The sequence below is a fragment of the Dendrobates tinctorius genome, unplaced genomic scaffold (assembly GCF_039654945.1).
Source record: "Dendrobates tinctorius isolate UK_male_01 unplaced genomic scaffold, ASM3965494v1 ptg000121l, whole genome shotgun sequence".
Lineage (NCBI taxonomy): Eukaryota > Metazoa > Chordata > Amphibia > Anura > Dendrobatidae > Dendrobates > Dendrobates tinctorius.
The window spans coordinates 951,880-969,955 of record NW_027361789.1 but is presented as its reverse complement, the minus strand read 5'-3'; the positions used below and the strand labels follow the sequence as shown (position 1 = coordinate 969,955).

The 18,076-nt window shown below is 44.9% G+C and overlaps 1 protein-coding gene across 2 annotated transcripts in view; it reads right to left on the bottom strand.

The window, feature by feature from the left end:
- The window catches only part of SLC9A7 (solute carrier family 9 member A7), a 180,957-nt gene extending 163,868 nt beyond the window's left edge, over positions 1 to 17,089 (bottom strand). Inside the window, exon 1 of one of the 2 annotated variants that reach the window (XM_073541453.1) lies at positions 16,599 to 17,089. In XM_073541453.1, the coding sequence (XP_073397554.1) occupies positions 16,599 to 16,827 (229 nt within the window). In that variant the 5' untranslated portion in view covers positions 16,828 to 17,089. The remainder of the gene's footprint in view (positions 1 to 16,598) is intronic. The other variant, XM_073541454.1, reaches the window with a different exon arrangement.
- Positions 17,090 to 18,076: the final 987 nt, after the last annotated feature.

Below are 18,076 nucleotides of genomic sequence, written 5' to 3'. Positions count from 1 at the left end.
TAATTTATTCAAGGGGGAATGGGAGAAATTGGACCTCACAATATTTTATGCAATTTCTCCCAAATGTGGCAGTACCCCATATGTGGTCGTACACTACTGTTTGAGCACATGGAGGGGATGGAATGGGAAGGAACGCCGCTTGGCTTTTAAAATGCAGATTTCATTTAAATAGATTCTGGACTCTATTAGCAGAGTCCCTGAGGTGTCAGAACAGCATACATTTCCCCGACGGCACACTGGGTGAACTTTGTGGAGGTCGGGGCTGAATACATTCCTGGCACGGCACATGTGCTACCGATGCCGAGGATTGCTGGCCCTACTTATATCAGGGTTTCTTCCACCTTCTACAGCAGATCCTGCACCCCATCTCAGATCTGTCATCTCAGAACACGTCGGAAACTCTACAGCGAAGCTAATTTGTCTATTAGGCAAGCAGCACACAGCTGCAGAGTTGTTGAAAGGAATAACAGACCAGACAGATTTGTGGCTCTCGCCGCTGAACCTACAACAAGGCATGGTTGAGTGCGATAATGCCCGTAACCTGGTGGTGGCTGTGAAGCTTAGCAAGCCCTCACGTGTACCATGCTTGGCCCACGTGCGCAACTTAGTGGTTCAGAGGTTTCTGTATCCTATTTAGATTTGTTATAGCTTCTAGTCAAGGTACACCACATGAGCGTACAGCTGCTGTTGCTCTGGCAGTGTGGCAGCAGCGCATGCAAGTGCCAGCTCACCGACTAGTGTGGGACATGACCACACGCTGCAACTCCACACTGCACATGCTGGCAAGGCTTTGTGTGAGGAGCAGAGGCAAGTTGTTGAATACCAGCTCCAACACGCCCATTGGTATTTTCGCCAGCTTCCGCGCATAACTGAAGAATGAACATGGATGTCTGACATTTATGCGGTTCTTCACGACTGAGGACTCCACAAAGATGCTGAGCTATGCATGTGGAACAGTTAGAGATGGAGGAAGATATGAGACAGAGATACTATGCAGCCTAGCGTCTCAGCTGCTCAGCGCAGATTGGGTAACAAAGAAGAGGAGTGTCAAGGTCCTGACAGCGCCGGCGTACAGCCTCCGCTAAGCAGGGACTCACCCGCACCGTAGGAACCCCTAGGGACAAGAACAGCCGGACAATAAAGATGCACGGGACCTGAATGTAGAAGTCTAGAAAGCCGGCACAGGACCTACGGTTATGTGAATGGTCAGGTGACTGCAAGGGGGCGGGGCTTAGCGTCCTGCTTTCAGAGGAGGAAGAAAGCTCAGAGTCGGGCAAAGCAGAGGTCAGGCACAATACAGGCAAGCGAGGTACAGGAGGGATAAACAGACGGGAGGTCAGACAAAGCCAAAAGGTCATACACAAGATATCAATACAGTACCAGGGATGAGACAGAACCGACAGTCAGGGCCAAGCAGAGATCAAAAACCAAACGGACATAGAAGGTACCAAGCAGAATCCAAAGCGATATCCAGAGAACAGACCGAGTCATACACAGGGCATCAAGCAACCAGAACACAGCACTAACACACTCAGGGGTCACCACGCAATGCCAAGGGTGAAAGTATAACTGACGGGGGATGGGAGCTTCCTGAGGCTATAAGAAGCCTCCCCAGAACCAATGAGAGGCCACCCTAATAGGTCCCAGGTGTGCAGGTGAGAGTCTGCACTGCGATCAGAACATTAACCCCAGAAGTGCCGGTCACCCAGCACTGGTATCATGACAAGGAGAAGGAGGAACAGGAGCTCGTTACTAGCACAACAGTGGCTAGTACTAATATAAGATTCGTCCCATCTCTCCTATGTGGATGGGCTGATGAGGGGAATGACGAGGAAGAGAGGGAGAAGATGGGAGAGTTGTCATCATGGTGGAGACAGGAAAATGTTGGCTGTAAGGAACTTGGCACATATGGCAGACTTAATGTACCGCTGCCTTCCTGGTGACCCACTCGTTACATTCATTTTGGCCAAAAAAAAGAGCACTGGTTATTCATCCTGCTAGACCAAAGCTACAAGGAGAACTTTGCATCTCTCCTTCCTGAGGTGGAGAAGTCTACTAAAATGGTGCTATTGCAGAAGGCCATTGTGGAAAAAATGTTGAAACAATTCCCATCAAACAACACTAGTATCAGAGGGCAAGCTTCCTTGCCCAACAAAGGAGAAGCAAGGGAGACACACACAAGGTACAGCAGAGGCAGGGGTACACTGTCAAAGGCCTGGGCCAATTTCATGACACCCCCTCCCAGCATCCATGCCCCGATGACCGGTTATTTATGACAAGGAGGGAAAAGTTTTTAAAGATGGTCAAGCAATACCTGGCCGACCAAAGAAGCATACTCTCTAATTCCTCTGCGAACGTCAACTATTGGGTGTCAAAGCTGGACACCTGGCATGAGCTGTACCTCTATGCCTTGGAGGTGTTGGGCTGCCCTGCAGCTATCATCTTGCCCGAGTGGGTTTTTAGTGCAGAGCAGAGCCTTTATAAGTGTGGGAGTACCACAACTACACTTTCTTCTCAATATTTGAATGAGACGCTACAGTTGGTGCCTTTCAAGGCTGTATGGATGACCCTGCTTGCAATTTTTGGCAGCCATTGCCTAGCCTTTAGGAGTCTAGAGAGTTCCACTACATGACAATTTGAACAGAAGGTGTATGAGGCCCTCCTTTAATGTCAAATACAGGGTGTATCCGAGTACCTTTTCCATCTATTTTTTTGGCACTTCTTGCTTCCTTCATAAATTACTCAGAAATGTCCTTATTTTTTAATAAAAATTAAATTTTGGTTTAAAGTCCCCCCTCTCGGCTTATATTCGAGTCATATACACCAGGGGGTCGGAGGGGGGGTGGGGGTGGGGGTGTCATGTCATACTTACCCATCCTGGCACTGTCTCTGCAGCCCCCAGCTTCTCCGCGATCACATGGTACCGCTCATTAAACTCATGAATATGCACTTATTCATGAGTGTAATGAGCGGTACCACGTGACTGCTGAAGGCAGGAAGGGAGATCGCGAAGAAGCTGGGGTCTGCAGAGACCGTGCCAGGACGGGTCAGTATAGTGATACTCACCTGTCCGGGGTCCATCGCTGCTTGCTGCTGTCTGGTACATCATCTGTTAGTGACGTTCAGACAGCAGAGGGCACGGTGATGTGGTTAGTGCGCGCCGCGTCCCCTGCAGTCTGAACGTCACTGACAGATGACGTGCCAGACAGCAGCAATCAGCGATGGACCGGGGGACAGGTGAGTATCTCAGGTGCCAGCAGTGACATCGGCAACTAGCCCCAGCGACGGAGAGGTGAGTATGTCATTTTTTTTATTTTTAAATGCAGCAGCACAAGGAGGCATAATCTATGCAGCATCTTATAGGGGCAGCATATAGAGGCATAATCTATGAAGCATCTTATGGGGGCAGCATATGGGGGCATAATCTATGGAGCATCTTATGGGGCCAGCATATGGGGGCATAATCTATGGAGCATCTTATGGGGCAGCATATAGGGGCATAATCTATGGAGCATCTTATGGGGCATAATCTATGGAACATCTTATGGGGCCATAACCTTTATGGAGCAGCATATGGGGCATATTATTCTAGGGAGCATCTTATGGGGCCATTATTAACCTTTGTGCAGCATTATATGGGGCGTATTTTGTATGGAGCATCTTATGGGGCTATCATGAACTGTATGGAGCATTATGTGGGGCTCCTGATTCAATATGGATGTTCAACAACATTTAACCTACTGATGTCTCAATTAATTTTACTTTTATTGGTATCTATTTTATTTTTTACATTTACCAGTAGCTGCTGCATTTTCCACCCTAGGCTTATACTCGAGTCAATAAGTTTTCCCAGTTTTTTGTGGCAAAATTAGGGGGGGGGTCGGCTTATACTCGAGTTTATACGGTAAATTATATTTTAAAATACTTTTTAAATTGTGCCTTATATACAAGTCATTTTACAGGAAAGAATGTTTCCTAACACTTTATTTCCTGTAAACTCCAATTTCTCGTCAACGTTGAATGTTTTATTGTCAGTCCTTAAAATGGAGTAAAAGTGTGACACCACTGTTCTCAGCAGCGATCTGGGAGTCAGAGATGCTTCAAGAGGTCTTCCCAATGCCGTTCTCCTTCCATTTCAACATTTTCACCCTCTCCTTGTAGGGTCTGCAGGAAAAATCCTCAGATTTCCCGTTGACTTCCTTTATACTGGTTACTCATATAAGCATCCAGGCATTAGGAATTGCTTTGCTTGAATAACGAGCATTTTAGTGCACACTCATCACTACTCATAATAATAATAAAAACACTTCTGAATAGAAAAAAATAAAAACTTCAGAGAGCAAATGTCTTTCAAAGGAAAAAAAAAAAAAAAAAAATTATATATATATTTTTTTTTTACAGCCAAGGAAAAAAAGAACAAAAAAAACATGACATGAAGTGAACATACCTTAAAATGGATTTGATCCCTTTTTTCCAGCAAAAAAGATCTTCACTCTTGAGGGGAGGCTTTCAACAAGATTTTGGAAGGCCTGTGTGGGGAATTTGTGCCTAATTGTACTGAAGGGCATTTATGAGTTTAGGCCTCTTTTTTAAATTTTTTTTTGCATCAGTCAAGATCCGCCAAAAGGCCGGATCCGTTTTAGTACTGATGCCAACGGATGGCACCTGTCCGTTTTTTTGACGGATCCGAGAAATGAAGAATTTTAAAGGAATCGCAGGAGAGAGAGAGAGAGAGAGAGAGAGAGAGAGAGAGAGAAAGAGAAAGAGAAAGAGAAAGAGAAAGAGAAAGAGAAAGAGAAAGAGAAAGAGAAAGAGAAAGAGAAAGAGAAAGAGAAAGAGAAAGAGAAAGAGAAAGAGAAAGAGAAAGAGAGAGAGAAAGAGAAAGAGAAAGAGAAAGAGAAAGAGAAAGAGAAAGAGAAAGAGAAAGAGAAAGAGAAAGAGAAAGAGAAAGAGAAAGAGAAAGAGAAGAGAGAATTTCGGGTTAAATGAGTGTCTGGAGGATCCGCCACAGAAAGAAACGTTGCAAGCTCCGTTTTGAAATCTTTGAGGATGGTGACGGACAGGAACTTTTGGCGGATCCGCAAAAAAAAACGGATGCAACGGACGGCAATCCATCACAATCCGCCAATAATGGAAGTCAATGGGGAAAAAAAACGGATCTTCAAAAGAAAATTGCGGATCCGTTTTTTTAAAAACCTGGCGGATTGTGACTGATTGTAAAAAACTGAAGTGTGAAAGAGGCCTTAGACGTAGAAGATGGAATAGTTGGCCTGGCTCGAAATCTCCATTTTATGCCATGTCAAAGATGCACAAAGGTCATGAGGTCAGGGCTTTGTGAAGGCCAGGCAAGGTCTTTCACTTGAAACTTACGAACCATGCCTTTATAGAACTTGCTTTGCGCACTGGGGTGCAGTCATGCTGGAACATAAATGGACTTTCACCAAACTGTTTCCACAAATTTTTAAAACAATTATCCAAAATTTATCCAAATACTGAAAACAATAGGATTTCTTGTCACTAAACGTGAGGAGCTTAGTCCAACCCCTGAAAAACAACCCCATAGCATTATACCTCCTCTACTAAACTTTACAGTTGGCACAATGCAGTCAGACAGGTAATATTTTCCTAGTACTTGCCAAACCAAAACTTGTCCATCAGACTGCCATATAGAAAAGTGTGATTTGTCACTCCACATTGCTCCAGAGTCCAGTGGCAGTGTGTTTACACCTCTCCTTCCAATGCTTGGCATTGTGCTTAGAGATATAAGGCTTGGGAGATAACTGCTTGGCCATGGAAACCAACGTCATAAAGCTCCCAAAGCATTTTTGTGCCGATTTAATGACAGGGGAAGTATGCAGCTCCGCAGTTATTCGTTTGTGACATATGTGCCTCATCACCCAGTAATTTTTAGATGATCTGTCACTTCATGGCTGCATAGCTGAGGTCCCAAACCGCTTCCACTTTTCAATAATACCACTCACAGTTGATCGTGAAATTTCTTCCATCCTAATTATTCCACAAAGCAATGGTGACCTTATATTACAGCATCACACTCATTGTAAAAGCAAACTGCATTTCTTCTGGCTGGATTTTGCATACGTATGGCAAATGGCAATATCCATATAGTGTGTAGATCGTTAGGGTATTTAGAGGTGAAAGATTGCTCCCTAGATAATTCAGAACAGAGTTGCTCTTTAAGGGCCGGAATCTTGTTTATGGATTGCACAGTCGGATAGTGTCTGGTTTACATTATAGACTATTAGGGCAGGTTCAGACGAGAGTATATCCTCCCTCTCATTTGAGAGAATCAGGTCAATTATGCAAATACCACTCTGATCAGTGTTATCACAGTTATCTCCATGTTGTCGGTTCGTGGAAATCGGACTGCAATCCGATGTCATCTGAGTGCGGTCTGATGTTTTTCAAGCAGTCACTGGTTTGCATTGCCAAGTTGGATTAGGATAACCAGTCCAGCAGGCAGGATCCCAGCAGCTTCTCCTCACTCTGTTCCCTTAGACTGAAAAGTCTCTCCCTATATCTGTGTGTATACAGGGAGAGATCTGTCCAGCAAACAGATCGATGCAGGGAAAAAAAAGAGAAAGAAAAAAAGGAAAAGACGGGGACTGGCATCTTAGACTAGTAATCCTTGTCAAGTTATCTGACTGCTGATACAAAATATGCTTTCTATGAAACACCAGCATTTGTGAGTGAAATACACATGGCTACAATAGTGGAGCCGGTCTCCCTCTCATGGTGCCCATGCTTCAGGACACATGAGTCAGCAGACAGGTTATCTGTAAGCTGTAATGTCAGCAATATGGTTTTGCTCATTCACATGCCATCAAGGAATGGGCTCCAAGTCCTGTAAATGGCGAGGTGGAGCCTCCATGGGTAGTACTAGTTTTTTTCCAGCTCACCAACCAGATGAAAAGAATAGTGTAATATATCAGTACAGGCTACCTTCTACTACAATTCCATGACCTGGTTCTGATGCGGAAGTGCCCATTGTAGGGGCTTCTGGTGGTGGACAAAGTCCAGCCCTGCACTCTACCCTGCCTACATGTGCAACATCTTTATCAAAATCAGCATTATCCATTTCAACAATTTGTGTTACAGTGGGTATCTTGTGTGCCCTGTCTTTACTTCCCATGAGAATCATTGAGCCTTGGGTGTTCAAAACCAACTTGTACCAGTTGTCAATCCTTGGACTACTTTGGTAGGTACCAACTGCTACATATCAGCAGGGCCGTAAGTGCCAATAGAACCAGAGGGCAGGTGCCTAAGGCGGCAACGTTTAGTGGGCGGCACTTAAAGGAGAGCTTTATCTTTTCTTAATCTGCCTTTTGTTTTTAAAATCAGTAGCTCCTGAGACAGGCATGGAGGCTGCTTAGAATGTGAACGAGCACAAGTCTGGTAAATGCCAGGCAGCACTAGACATAGTAATATTTATATATGAGCAAGTTTGCTCTCCGCAAAACAGCGGGTCTGTCATCAGATAGAAGCGGAGATGATACAGCACAAGCAGGAAGAGACAGCTCAGAGCTTCATACTAATAACAGAAGTGGTCATTTGTGGGAGCCTAGATGGGGTATAAATCTGACTGTGTATAGCAGACCTGGCAGTATGGAGAACTGAAACCACTTATGTACTGTGATCTCTGTGGAGTCCAAACCTGTCAACTCCTAAATGTTTTTTTGGTGGGTCTTGAGACCTTGCGTGCATTGCACTGTTAAATAAAAATAGGGGGGAGTGAAGATTTTGTAAGTAATAAATTAATTACTGTATGTGAAACAGGTATTTGTATGGGTCTGTTTACACTACCAGACCATCTCAACTTTAATGATTGCCGATCAGCTAGGTACCGGTTTGGTGGTCAGTTGTTTCATAGCCTGTTTACACAGGAGATTGCAAATCAGTAGTAGATCATTCAGTGCGCATTGGCTGCCTTTGATTTCGGCAGCACAGGCCCTGCATACACAGGGCTTATCTTTTGGCGCACCCGAAAAGATCATTTCACTTGACGGATTTGCGTTTTGCTCATTTCTTGAGACTGCATATGATGGATTTGTTGCACAATTGGAAGAGAACTATTGTTTAATTGTACCTCCATTTATAATCTAGCAAGCGATCTGACAAATGCTTTATCTGAATGCAAAACGTAAACCGTACTGACTTCCATTTAGGGTTAATGCACAGGGCCAGCCCTGACATGCAGTTTTACCACACCTTGGCAAGAATTTTTCTTATTATTAACGCGTGAGCAGTTTTGCTGGTAAAACTACTATTTTACTACTGTTTTTTTTGTCTGTTTTACCACACTGCACAAAATATAGCACTACACATCAACGCACACTAATATTAAATATGTCAATGATTGATGATACGGATCTAATCTGAATTGTGACGTGGAAATTGTTCTTAGAATTAAATTAGAAAGAAGACAATCTCTTTATATATGTGCATCACAATTCATCTACACCAGATAAAAACAATGCAATTACTAGTATAGCGCCGATTTCCTAATTTATAAGATACCTCCCCCTTATGAAACGACACTGGTGTAGAACGTGATCAATGATTGAGGAGCAAGTGATCAGAGACGTCCACTGGAAGTCCTCCAATAACACTTCATGTGGCACACCGCCATGCCCAGTTTTATTCAATGGAGGCCGATAATTGAGGACTCATACTTGTCCATTGATACAGACCAGACTTTTCTGTGGCCCGGTAGGGCTTCTGAAATGAGAACATACAGTTGTGGCCAAAAGTATTGACACCCCTGCAATTCTGTTAGATAATACTCTGCTTCCTCCCGAAAATGATTGCAAACACAAATTGTTTGGTATTATTATCTTCATTTAATTTGTCCTAAATGAAAAAAACACAAAAGAGAATGAAGCAAAAAGCAAAACATTGATCATTTCACGCAAAACTCCAAAATGGGCCAGACAAAGGTATTGGCACCCTCAGCCTAATACTTGGTTGCACAACCTTTAGCCAAAATAACTGCGACCAACCACTTCCGGTAACCATCAATGAATTTCTTACAATGCTCTGCTGGAATTTTAGACCATTCTTCTTTGGCAAACTGCTCCAGGTCCCTGATAGTTGAAGGGTGCCTTCTCCAAACTGCCATTTTTAGATCTCTCCACAGGTGTTCTATGGGATTCAGGTCTGGACTCATTGCTGCCCACCTTAGAAGTCTCCAGTGCTTTCTCTCAAACCGTTTTCTAGTGCTTTTTGAAGTGTGTTTTGGGTCATTGTCCTGCTGGAAGACCAATGACCTCTGAGGGAGACTTATCTTTCTCACACTGGGCCCTACATTATGCTGCAAAATTTGTTAGTAGTCTTCAGACTTCATAATGCCATGCACACGGTCAAGCAGTCCAGTGCCAGAGGCAGCAAAGCAACCCCAAAACATCAGGGAACCTCCGCCATGTTTGACTGTAGGGACCGTGTTCTTTTCTTTGAATGCCTCTTTTTTTTTCTCCTGTAAACTCTATGTTGATGCCTTTGCCCAAAAAGCTCTACTTTTGTCTCATCTGACCAGAGAATATTCTTCCAAAACGTTTTAGGCTTTTTCAGGTAAGTTTTGGCAAACTCCAGCCTGGCTTTTTTATGTCTCGGGGTAAGAAGTGGGGTCTTCCTGGGTCTCCTACCATACAGTCCCTTTTCATTCAGACGCTGACGGATAGTACGGGTTGACACTGTTGTACCCTTGGACTGCAGGGCAGCTTGAACTTGTTTGGATGTTAGTCGAGGTTCTTTATCCAACATCCGCACAATCTTGCGTTGAAATCTCTTGTCAATTTTTCTTTTCCGTCCACATCTAGGGAGGTTAGCCACAGTGCCATGGGCTTTAAACTTCTTGATGACACTGCGCACGGTAGACACAGGAACATTCAGATCTTTGGAGATGGACTTGTAGCCTTGAGATTGCTCATGCTTCCTCACAATTTGGTTTCTCAAGTCCTTAGACAGTTCTTTGGTCTTCTTTCTTTTCTCCATGCTCAATGTGGTACACACAAGGACACAGGACAGAGGTTGAGTCAACTTTAATCCATGTCAACTGGCTGCAAGTGTGATTTAGTTATTGCCAACACCTGTTAGGTGCCACAGGTAAGTTACAGGTGCTGTTAATTACACAAATTAGAGAAGCATCACATGATTTTTCGAACAGTGCCAATACTTTTGTCCACCCTCTTTTTTATGTTTGGTGTGGAATTATATCCAATTTGGCTTTAGGACAATTCTTTTTGTGTTTTTTCATTTAAGACAAATTAAATGAAGATAATAATACCAAAGAATTTGTGTTTGCAATCATTTTCAGGAAGAAACTGAGTATTATCGACAGAATTGTAGGGGTGTCAATACTTTTGGCCACAACTTTAAGTGCAACTCTAGTAGTTTGTATATATGTAAACTTTTAGGCTGGGCTCAGATGGCTGCATGAAAAAAAAATCAGTCCTATCTCAGTGCAAAATGCAGACATGAACGGCTAAGTGTTCTTGTGCACAGATTGGCAGGCAACGCCTGTGCTCATCCATTCACCTGCACTAGTCTGTAAGTCGCACCGATGTAATGTAGGCTGTGTTTTCCCCATGCACACCATTGGTCCATGCAGAAAATGAGACATGGGCACTGGCTATAATGGGTACATGTGATCACCATGTGGAGTCCACAGAGCACACATACAGCACATGTCCACCTTCCAACAGGTGACAATCTGAAATGAAAGGAGAGGTGGCCGGCAGCCCATGTGTTCTCCATTATGGGAGTTCTGTATACAGCCAAACAAGTGCAGTAGGTTCTATACAGAACTCCCATAACAGAAAAATGTAGAGTCACACATGGTGGTCACCTCTTCAGGCAGAAGTTTGACCCATATGGTCAGTAATCGGCAGCGCTCTGGACGCAGCACATGTCCGCTGAGTCAAAAGTGCAGCAGGCTTTTGAACGCAGGTGAATCCGCATGTGTTCATTGAACAGTGCGGAATCACCGCATCCAATGCAATGGGCGGGTGAAATTTATCTTGCGCAAAATAAATAGACATGCTGCGGTCTGGAAAGACGCACCACATGTCCGTCTCTGGACGCATAGTGGTGGGCATGGGATTTCTTGAAATCCCATCCACTATGCTGCAACATCTGGTCGCTGCTGGTTGTACGCTGCGGATGTACGCAGCGTCCAACCCGCAGCATTTACTGACATACCCTTAAGACATTTTTTATATTTTTTATATTTCATCAGTTTTCTTTCATATGAAAAAAAGCATCTCCCAGCAGCAGATTTATCAGTGTGCCGTATTTTTTTATAGATCGATCCGCTTGAACGGGTGAGTTTGATTCACAAATCAGAAAAGAGTAGCACAAGTCTCCATCATTTTTTATCTTTTTTTTATGGAGACCATAAAAGATGAGAACATGAGAATAGCCCTGTAAAGTAGAACCTGTGTGTTGTCTACAATAAATATGGATAGTACAAGGTCAAATAAACACAGCTATCTGAATAAGCATATCTCCAGGCAAAAGATTAGATGTTATAATCCAACCTGTCGAGATTAGGGTTGACTGAATAGCTTCAGATAACAGGTTATCAGAACAGCTATAGCACTTACCGAATAGCTGCATCGGGAACCCGTACACCTGGAGCACTCCCGTTAATCAGCTGTTCGGCCAGGCCCGGATTGGTAATATAACCAACTGGGCATTTTCCCGCTGGGCCGCTGTCATGTGGGTCGCTGGCGGCAGCGCCTGCTCATCTGGCGCTTGCCAGTTGATGCGGCCATTGGCCTGGCTGTTGCTCCTGCCGCTGGCCCTCTGCGGGCATGGCGGTTATAGTTTCCAACCCTCCCGCACTGCAGGGAGATAAGCCGCCACGCCCCCCCCACGCACCCCATCCTCGCCTTAGCATGAGACCTCCCCCCGCAGCCACTCAGCGTCGCTTGCCTGCTCTCTTCTCTGTTCACAGGACCTGTGATGAGGTCACAGGAGGGGAGGAGTCAGGGGTCACATGATCAGGAGCCTTTGTCCAGACCCCTGATCATGTCACCCCTGACTCCGGTGACGTCATCACAGGTCCTGTGCGCTCAGCCTTGCCTCTTGGTGCCTGCAAGACTCTGCTGTGCTGTTGTCATGGTGCTGGATGAGGTAAGTATGTGTGGGGTCAGGAGGAGTTTACAGGGTGTGTGGAGCGGAGCGCGTACGAGGTGTGCGGAGCCGCGCGCGTACGAGGTGTACGGAGTGGAGCCATATGTGTACAGGATGTACGGAGCGGAGCCAAGTGTGTACGAAGCATACAAAGCAGGCTCTCCATGCATGTGTTATGATTGTCACACAGCCGCGACACATGCAGCTGCGGCACCAAACAGCTGATTATCAGGAGCGCTCCAGGTATCTGGGTTCCCGATGCAGCTATTCGGTAAATACTATAGCTGTCATGTGAAGCTAATCGATCAATCCTAGTCGTGAAAGCAGAAGATGTCAGGTAGGCTTAACATGAGATCCTAGGTGGATCCTACAGTAAACTGCAAGATCTGTTGGTCTTATCTGGAGTTATACTGTATACTAGCTGTGCATATCATATGAACAGTGATATGGTGCATCGACGTGGCATACAAAGGCTCTTCAGAAGCCATATATAACAAAAGGTCTACGGATTACAGGTAAGGAGAAAAAAAAAAAAAAATCACCTGATGTCAGAAGAGGAAAGTGAGTGAACAAGAAAAACCGATCTGACTAGATATATGGCCCTGCCTAGTTGGGACACCCTACAAGACCTGCTGTTTTGGAGACGCTCTGACCCTGCCGAACCATCACAATATGGTAATTGTCAAAATCAGATTCTTATACTTGGCCATTCTCCCAGAATAACCAAATAACCAGTGTTCTTCCCTTCACCTGTCATTCCTTTCACAACCACTATAACCTCATTTGGCAGACTGAGAAAACTAAAGATCAGCTGGAAACCGAAACTTAAACATAAAACCCGCATACACGGATATATTTCCAGTCCGTGGACTCCGAATACTATAATATACAAAAAAGCACAAACAGAATAAGTATTCACCTTCTCAGTGTCCAGTGCCAGCTTTCCGTTGGTCTCTGTACTTTTGCTTCAGGGGTGATATCATTGCTGCAGCCAATCACCGAGCTCAGTGGCTCATGCTGTACATGACCTTACTGCTGCTGCAAAAACACCAAGTGGCAGAGAGCCGACACTGGACCTGGGTAGGGCGAGTATCTGCTCTGTTTGTTGTTTTAGGTATTTTAAAGTATTTGGGATCCACATTCTTGAAAGTGGAAAACCCCTTTAAGGGGTTAAAACGTGGTCCAAAACAGTATGCTGCTAACTATGTTTGACTTCCTTGATGTTTGCATAAGCTTTATGAACGTTGGGATACAATACCATCTATTTACAAATACAAGTTTTTATCTTCAATTACTCAATAGTTAAAGCTTAGTCATTAATTCATTGTTAATAGACAAAAGGCTGTTTTAATTCATATGGTTTATGCTTGGGGAAGAGTCACACAGCTGTATAACTTGGATGGGGATCGCAACGCATTGCTCGGGCTGGCCGGAGGCTCTCCCGACCAGAGCGTGACAGCTGCATACAGATACATCCTGTCACATTTGGGTCAGTAGAGCCGATGGCCAGTCCGAGCACTGTGGTGTGATCCTTTTCCAAGTAATACTGCAGTCTGACTTTTTCCTTACAGAAACTGTCTTCACTTATCTTTCCTTTTTTTTTTCCCTTTAAATGTCAGAAGGTAAGTGGTGCGATATGGCCAAAAGTCAGGCCACATTTACACATCCATCCGTATTTTGCAGTTTAAAGGGAATCTGTCACCCTTTTTTTGGCCTATTAGCTGCCGGCATTGACATCAGGGGCTTATCTACAGCATTCTGTAATGCTGTAGATAATCCCCCGATGTATCCTGAAAGATAAGAAAACATGTTAGATTATACTCACCGGAGGGGGCGGTCCGGTCCGATGGGTGTCGCGGTCCGGTCCGGCGCCTTCCCTCTTCATACGATGCTGTCCTCTTCTTCACTTCCTGCAGTGGCAACTGCGGAATCCCATAGGATTGCATGGGATGCGTTTTAATAGCATTTTTAAGCGGAAAAAAAGCAGCAAAACGCTAAGGCTGTGTTCACACACAGCGTTTTTTTAGCGGTTTTTACCGCGGTTTTCACTATAAAACTGCTATAAAACCGCTAAAAATAAGGTGCACAGTCATTTCTATGCATTTTGCACTTTTTGTGCAAATTGATGCGTTTTTTACCGCGAAAAAAACACATCGCGGTAAAAACCGCAGCATGCACATTAATTTTGCGTTTTTTTCCGCGGTTTAGGCTTCTCCCATGCTTTTAGAAATCGCTGCGGTAAAAAACGCATCAAAACCCCACAAAAAACGCACAAAAACCGCCGCGGAAAAATAGGTGCGGTTTCTGGAAAGGGATTCAGGTTTTTGTGCAGAAATTTTCTGCAACGTGTGCACATACCCTTAGGGTGTGTGCACACGCTGCGGATTTTGCTGCGGATTTTGCTGCGGATTTTTCTGCGCGGATTTTGCAAAATCTGCAGGCCAAAAGACCTGCGGTTTATCTGTGGATTAACCTGCGGTTTTCCTCTGCGGTTTGACACCTCTACAATGGAGCAGGTGTGAAACCACTGCGGATTCCACACAAAGAAGTGACATGCTGCGGTTTTGAAACCGCAGCAAATCTGCGTGGAAAAATCTGCACCGTGTGCACAGTGGTTTTTGTTTTCCATAGAATATAAAGGTACTGTACACCACAGCAGAAACTGCTGCAGATCCGCAGCGTGTGCACACACCCTCAAATGCAACGTGTGCACATACCCTTAGGCTACAATCACACAATGAGCTTTTTGATGTTGCAGATTTTCTGCACCCATTGTGTTAGGCTGGTTTTACATTTGCGTCTGTGTGCGCAGCGTTTGATCCGCATAGATCCACATGCGTCATGCATACATATATTTAACATGGTGTATGCAGGGACTTGCGCTTGCATGCGTTCGCTTGCGGATGTGTAAAAACGCGTTGTTTCGCGGTCTGCGGCGGGGTCATTTTTTTCCGTCATGCATAAGATGATACGCATAAAAAACGCTGCGTAAAAATGCGTTTGCATGCATTTGCGGATGTGGATGATACGCTGTGGACTCACTCGCTAATGTGAACCTAGCCTTAGATTGGTTACTTACACATTTTTTCAAAAACATGTTGCAGGAAAAAAACTCATCCAAAAATTCATAGGGGGAACATAAACTTATAGGATCTGATGGACAAGAATGAAAACTCTACGATTTACATATTATGCATAATTAAAGGAGAAAAAGGATAAGAACATTTCTGTGTGTGCAACTTTAATGAGAGCCAGCACCTCTCGCTCCTCCCCCTAAAGGTTACTGAGATTTTTAAAGGGTCTATAATTAGTCAATATGCCTATGGTTAAGAAATCCATGTTACTGCTCTACACAGCTGAATGAAATCTGTAAAAATCAATGCAGAAACAACAATGGTCAGATGTGCATGTGAAAAAGGACACATTCGATTTGATAAAAAAAAAAAAAAATCATGAAACGAAAAAGGAGATTAGAGATCACAAGACGCAACGTTTAATCTCTGCATACTCATTTCTGGCGAGCCTACTTGGAATTTGTGATACTATAAAATAGTGTCAGGCCAGATCAGATTTCAGAATGCCTCTTGTTCTAACTGTTCAAGGGAAACCACTTTCATGAAAAAAAAAAAAAGGAAACAAAATACAGTTGAAACCAGATACAACATTAAATATTTAGAACCAGAGGAGCAAACAGGAACAACTGTGACGTTTAACAGAAGCTCATGTTCTGACCCCCTTCTCTGTAAGAAGGCCACTCGCCCTGTAGTGCACATGTAAATGTACCGCTATCCCTTTTACCAAAATGCTGCTACAAATATAGATAGCATACACAAGACCAAAATCTTAGGGTGAACAAAACTGAAGTTGTATGGTGCGATATGATTAAAGGGGTCATCTTGGAAGAGGAAAAAGAACTACTTAGAAGAATGAATGGATGACGTGCTAGAGAATTAGCAACGCAACCATCTGCTTCCACAGATAAGAGAATGTGAGAAAACGAAATGCTAGTTTGGCCCAGACCGGCCGTGGCACTGACATTATTACATTATAAAAGGAGGATCTGTACTGATGATTACCAGGAAGACGACATGTAAGGATCCGTGCTCAATACCGGGGCTGAGATAATGCAAATAATATAGGGTCCTGCACACCAGGACCTAAACTAGGTCACAAAGTGACAATGGCCTTGCCAATCTCAGACACAGAAAATGATGGAAAATATTCCTGGCAATATAGTGACTGGTCCCAGGCAGAACCACTCCCCTGGTCCCACAGCATGGCAGAGCCATAGTGACTGCTGCTGCTGGCCAGTGCATGCGGCCCACCTGGGATCACTGCTAGAAATGGAGCATCTGACACTGCTGATAAAACGCACAGTAAGTACAGAAGTATGTACACCCCCCCATCATGTTACTATATACCCAGCTGGGGGTCATTGTGTGCCTCACCGTATATCATGGCCAGGCCAGTCTCATGCAGGAAGCGTGCCCGACGGTGTTTAAAGAGCCAGATGGTGAGGATGGTGAGGGTGAGCAGCAGAATGAATGTCAGCAGGCTCACACTGTCTTGCCTGTGGCTCTCCTCTGCTTCCTTCTCTGTAGCGATCTCCTCCATGGCGCTGTCCTCAGCCTGTGTCCAAGGGATCCAGGGGATGAGCAGATACAGAAGCCTGTGCATGGTGGAGCAGATCTGCTGCCTCCCCAATCGTGCTGTGGATTCCCTGGCTTGTCAGCAGCAGAGCCCACGCCGGCTGCTCAGCAGCACCGCTCACAGCACACACGGCTCATCCTCCTCCTCCCGGTGACAGTTAGTAGAGTCTCCAATGCGCAGAATCCCCCTCTGCAAGCCCGGCGGCTCAATGCAACGCTGCATTACACAGCAGCACAACCTGCTGAGCTCAGCCCCCAGACCCGCCCCGGGGAGGGCAAGGCCTGACCCTGCTCTGCTCAATCAGATTGAAGAGGGCACAATCCCAAATAGTAATGAGTGTTTATGAGAGAGCTGGCGACAACTGGCAGATAATATGGGTACAGTCTACGCTGCGATAGTGTATGAAGCATGTGCCAGGGGAAGCTAACCATGGTGAAATGTGAGGAAAAATGTGCCAGGGGAGACTAACCATGGTGAAATGTGAAGAAAAATGGCCAGGGGAAGCTAACCATGGTGAAATGTGAGGAAAAATGTGCCAGGGGAGGCTAACCATGGTGAAATGTGAGGGAAAAATGGCCAGGGGAAGCTAACCATGGTGAAATGTGAGGAAAAATGGCCAGGGGAAGCTAACCATGGTGAAATGTGAGGAAAAATGGCCAGGGGAAGCTAACCATGGTGAAATGTGAGGAAAAATGGCCAGGGGAAGCTATCCATGGTGAAATGTGAGGAAAAATGTGCCAGGGGAGGCCAACCATGGTGAAATGTGAGGGAAAAATGGCCAGGGGAAGCTAACCATGGTGAAATGTGAGGAAAAATGGCCAGGGGAAGCTAACCATGGTGAAATGTGGGGGAAAAATGGCCAGGGGAAGCTAACCATGGTGAAATGTGAGGAAAAATGGCCAGGGGAAGTTAACCATGGTGAAATGTGAGGAAAAATGGCCAGGGGAAGCTATCCATGGTGAAATGTGAGGAAAAATGTGGGAACAATGTGCCGGGGAAGCTAACCATGGTGAAATGTGAGGAAAAATGGCCAGGGGAAGCTAACCATGGTGAAATGTGAGGAAAAATGTGCCAGGGGAGACTAACCATGGTGAAATGTGAGTAAAAATGGCCAGGGGAAGCTAACCATGGTGAAATGTGAGGAAAAATGTGCCAGGGGAGGCTAACCATGGTGAAATGTGAGGAAAAATGTGCCAGGGGAGGCTAACCATGGTGAAATGTGAGGAAAAATGTGCCAGGGGAGGCTAACCATGGTGAAATGTGAGGGAAAAATGGC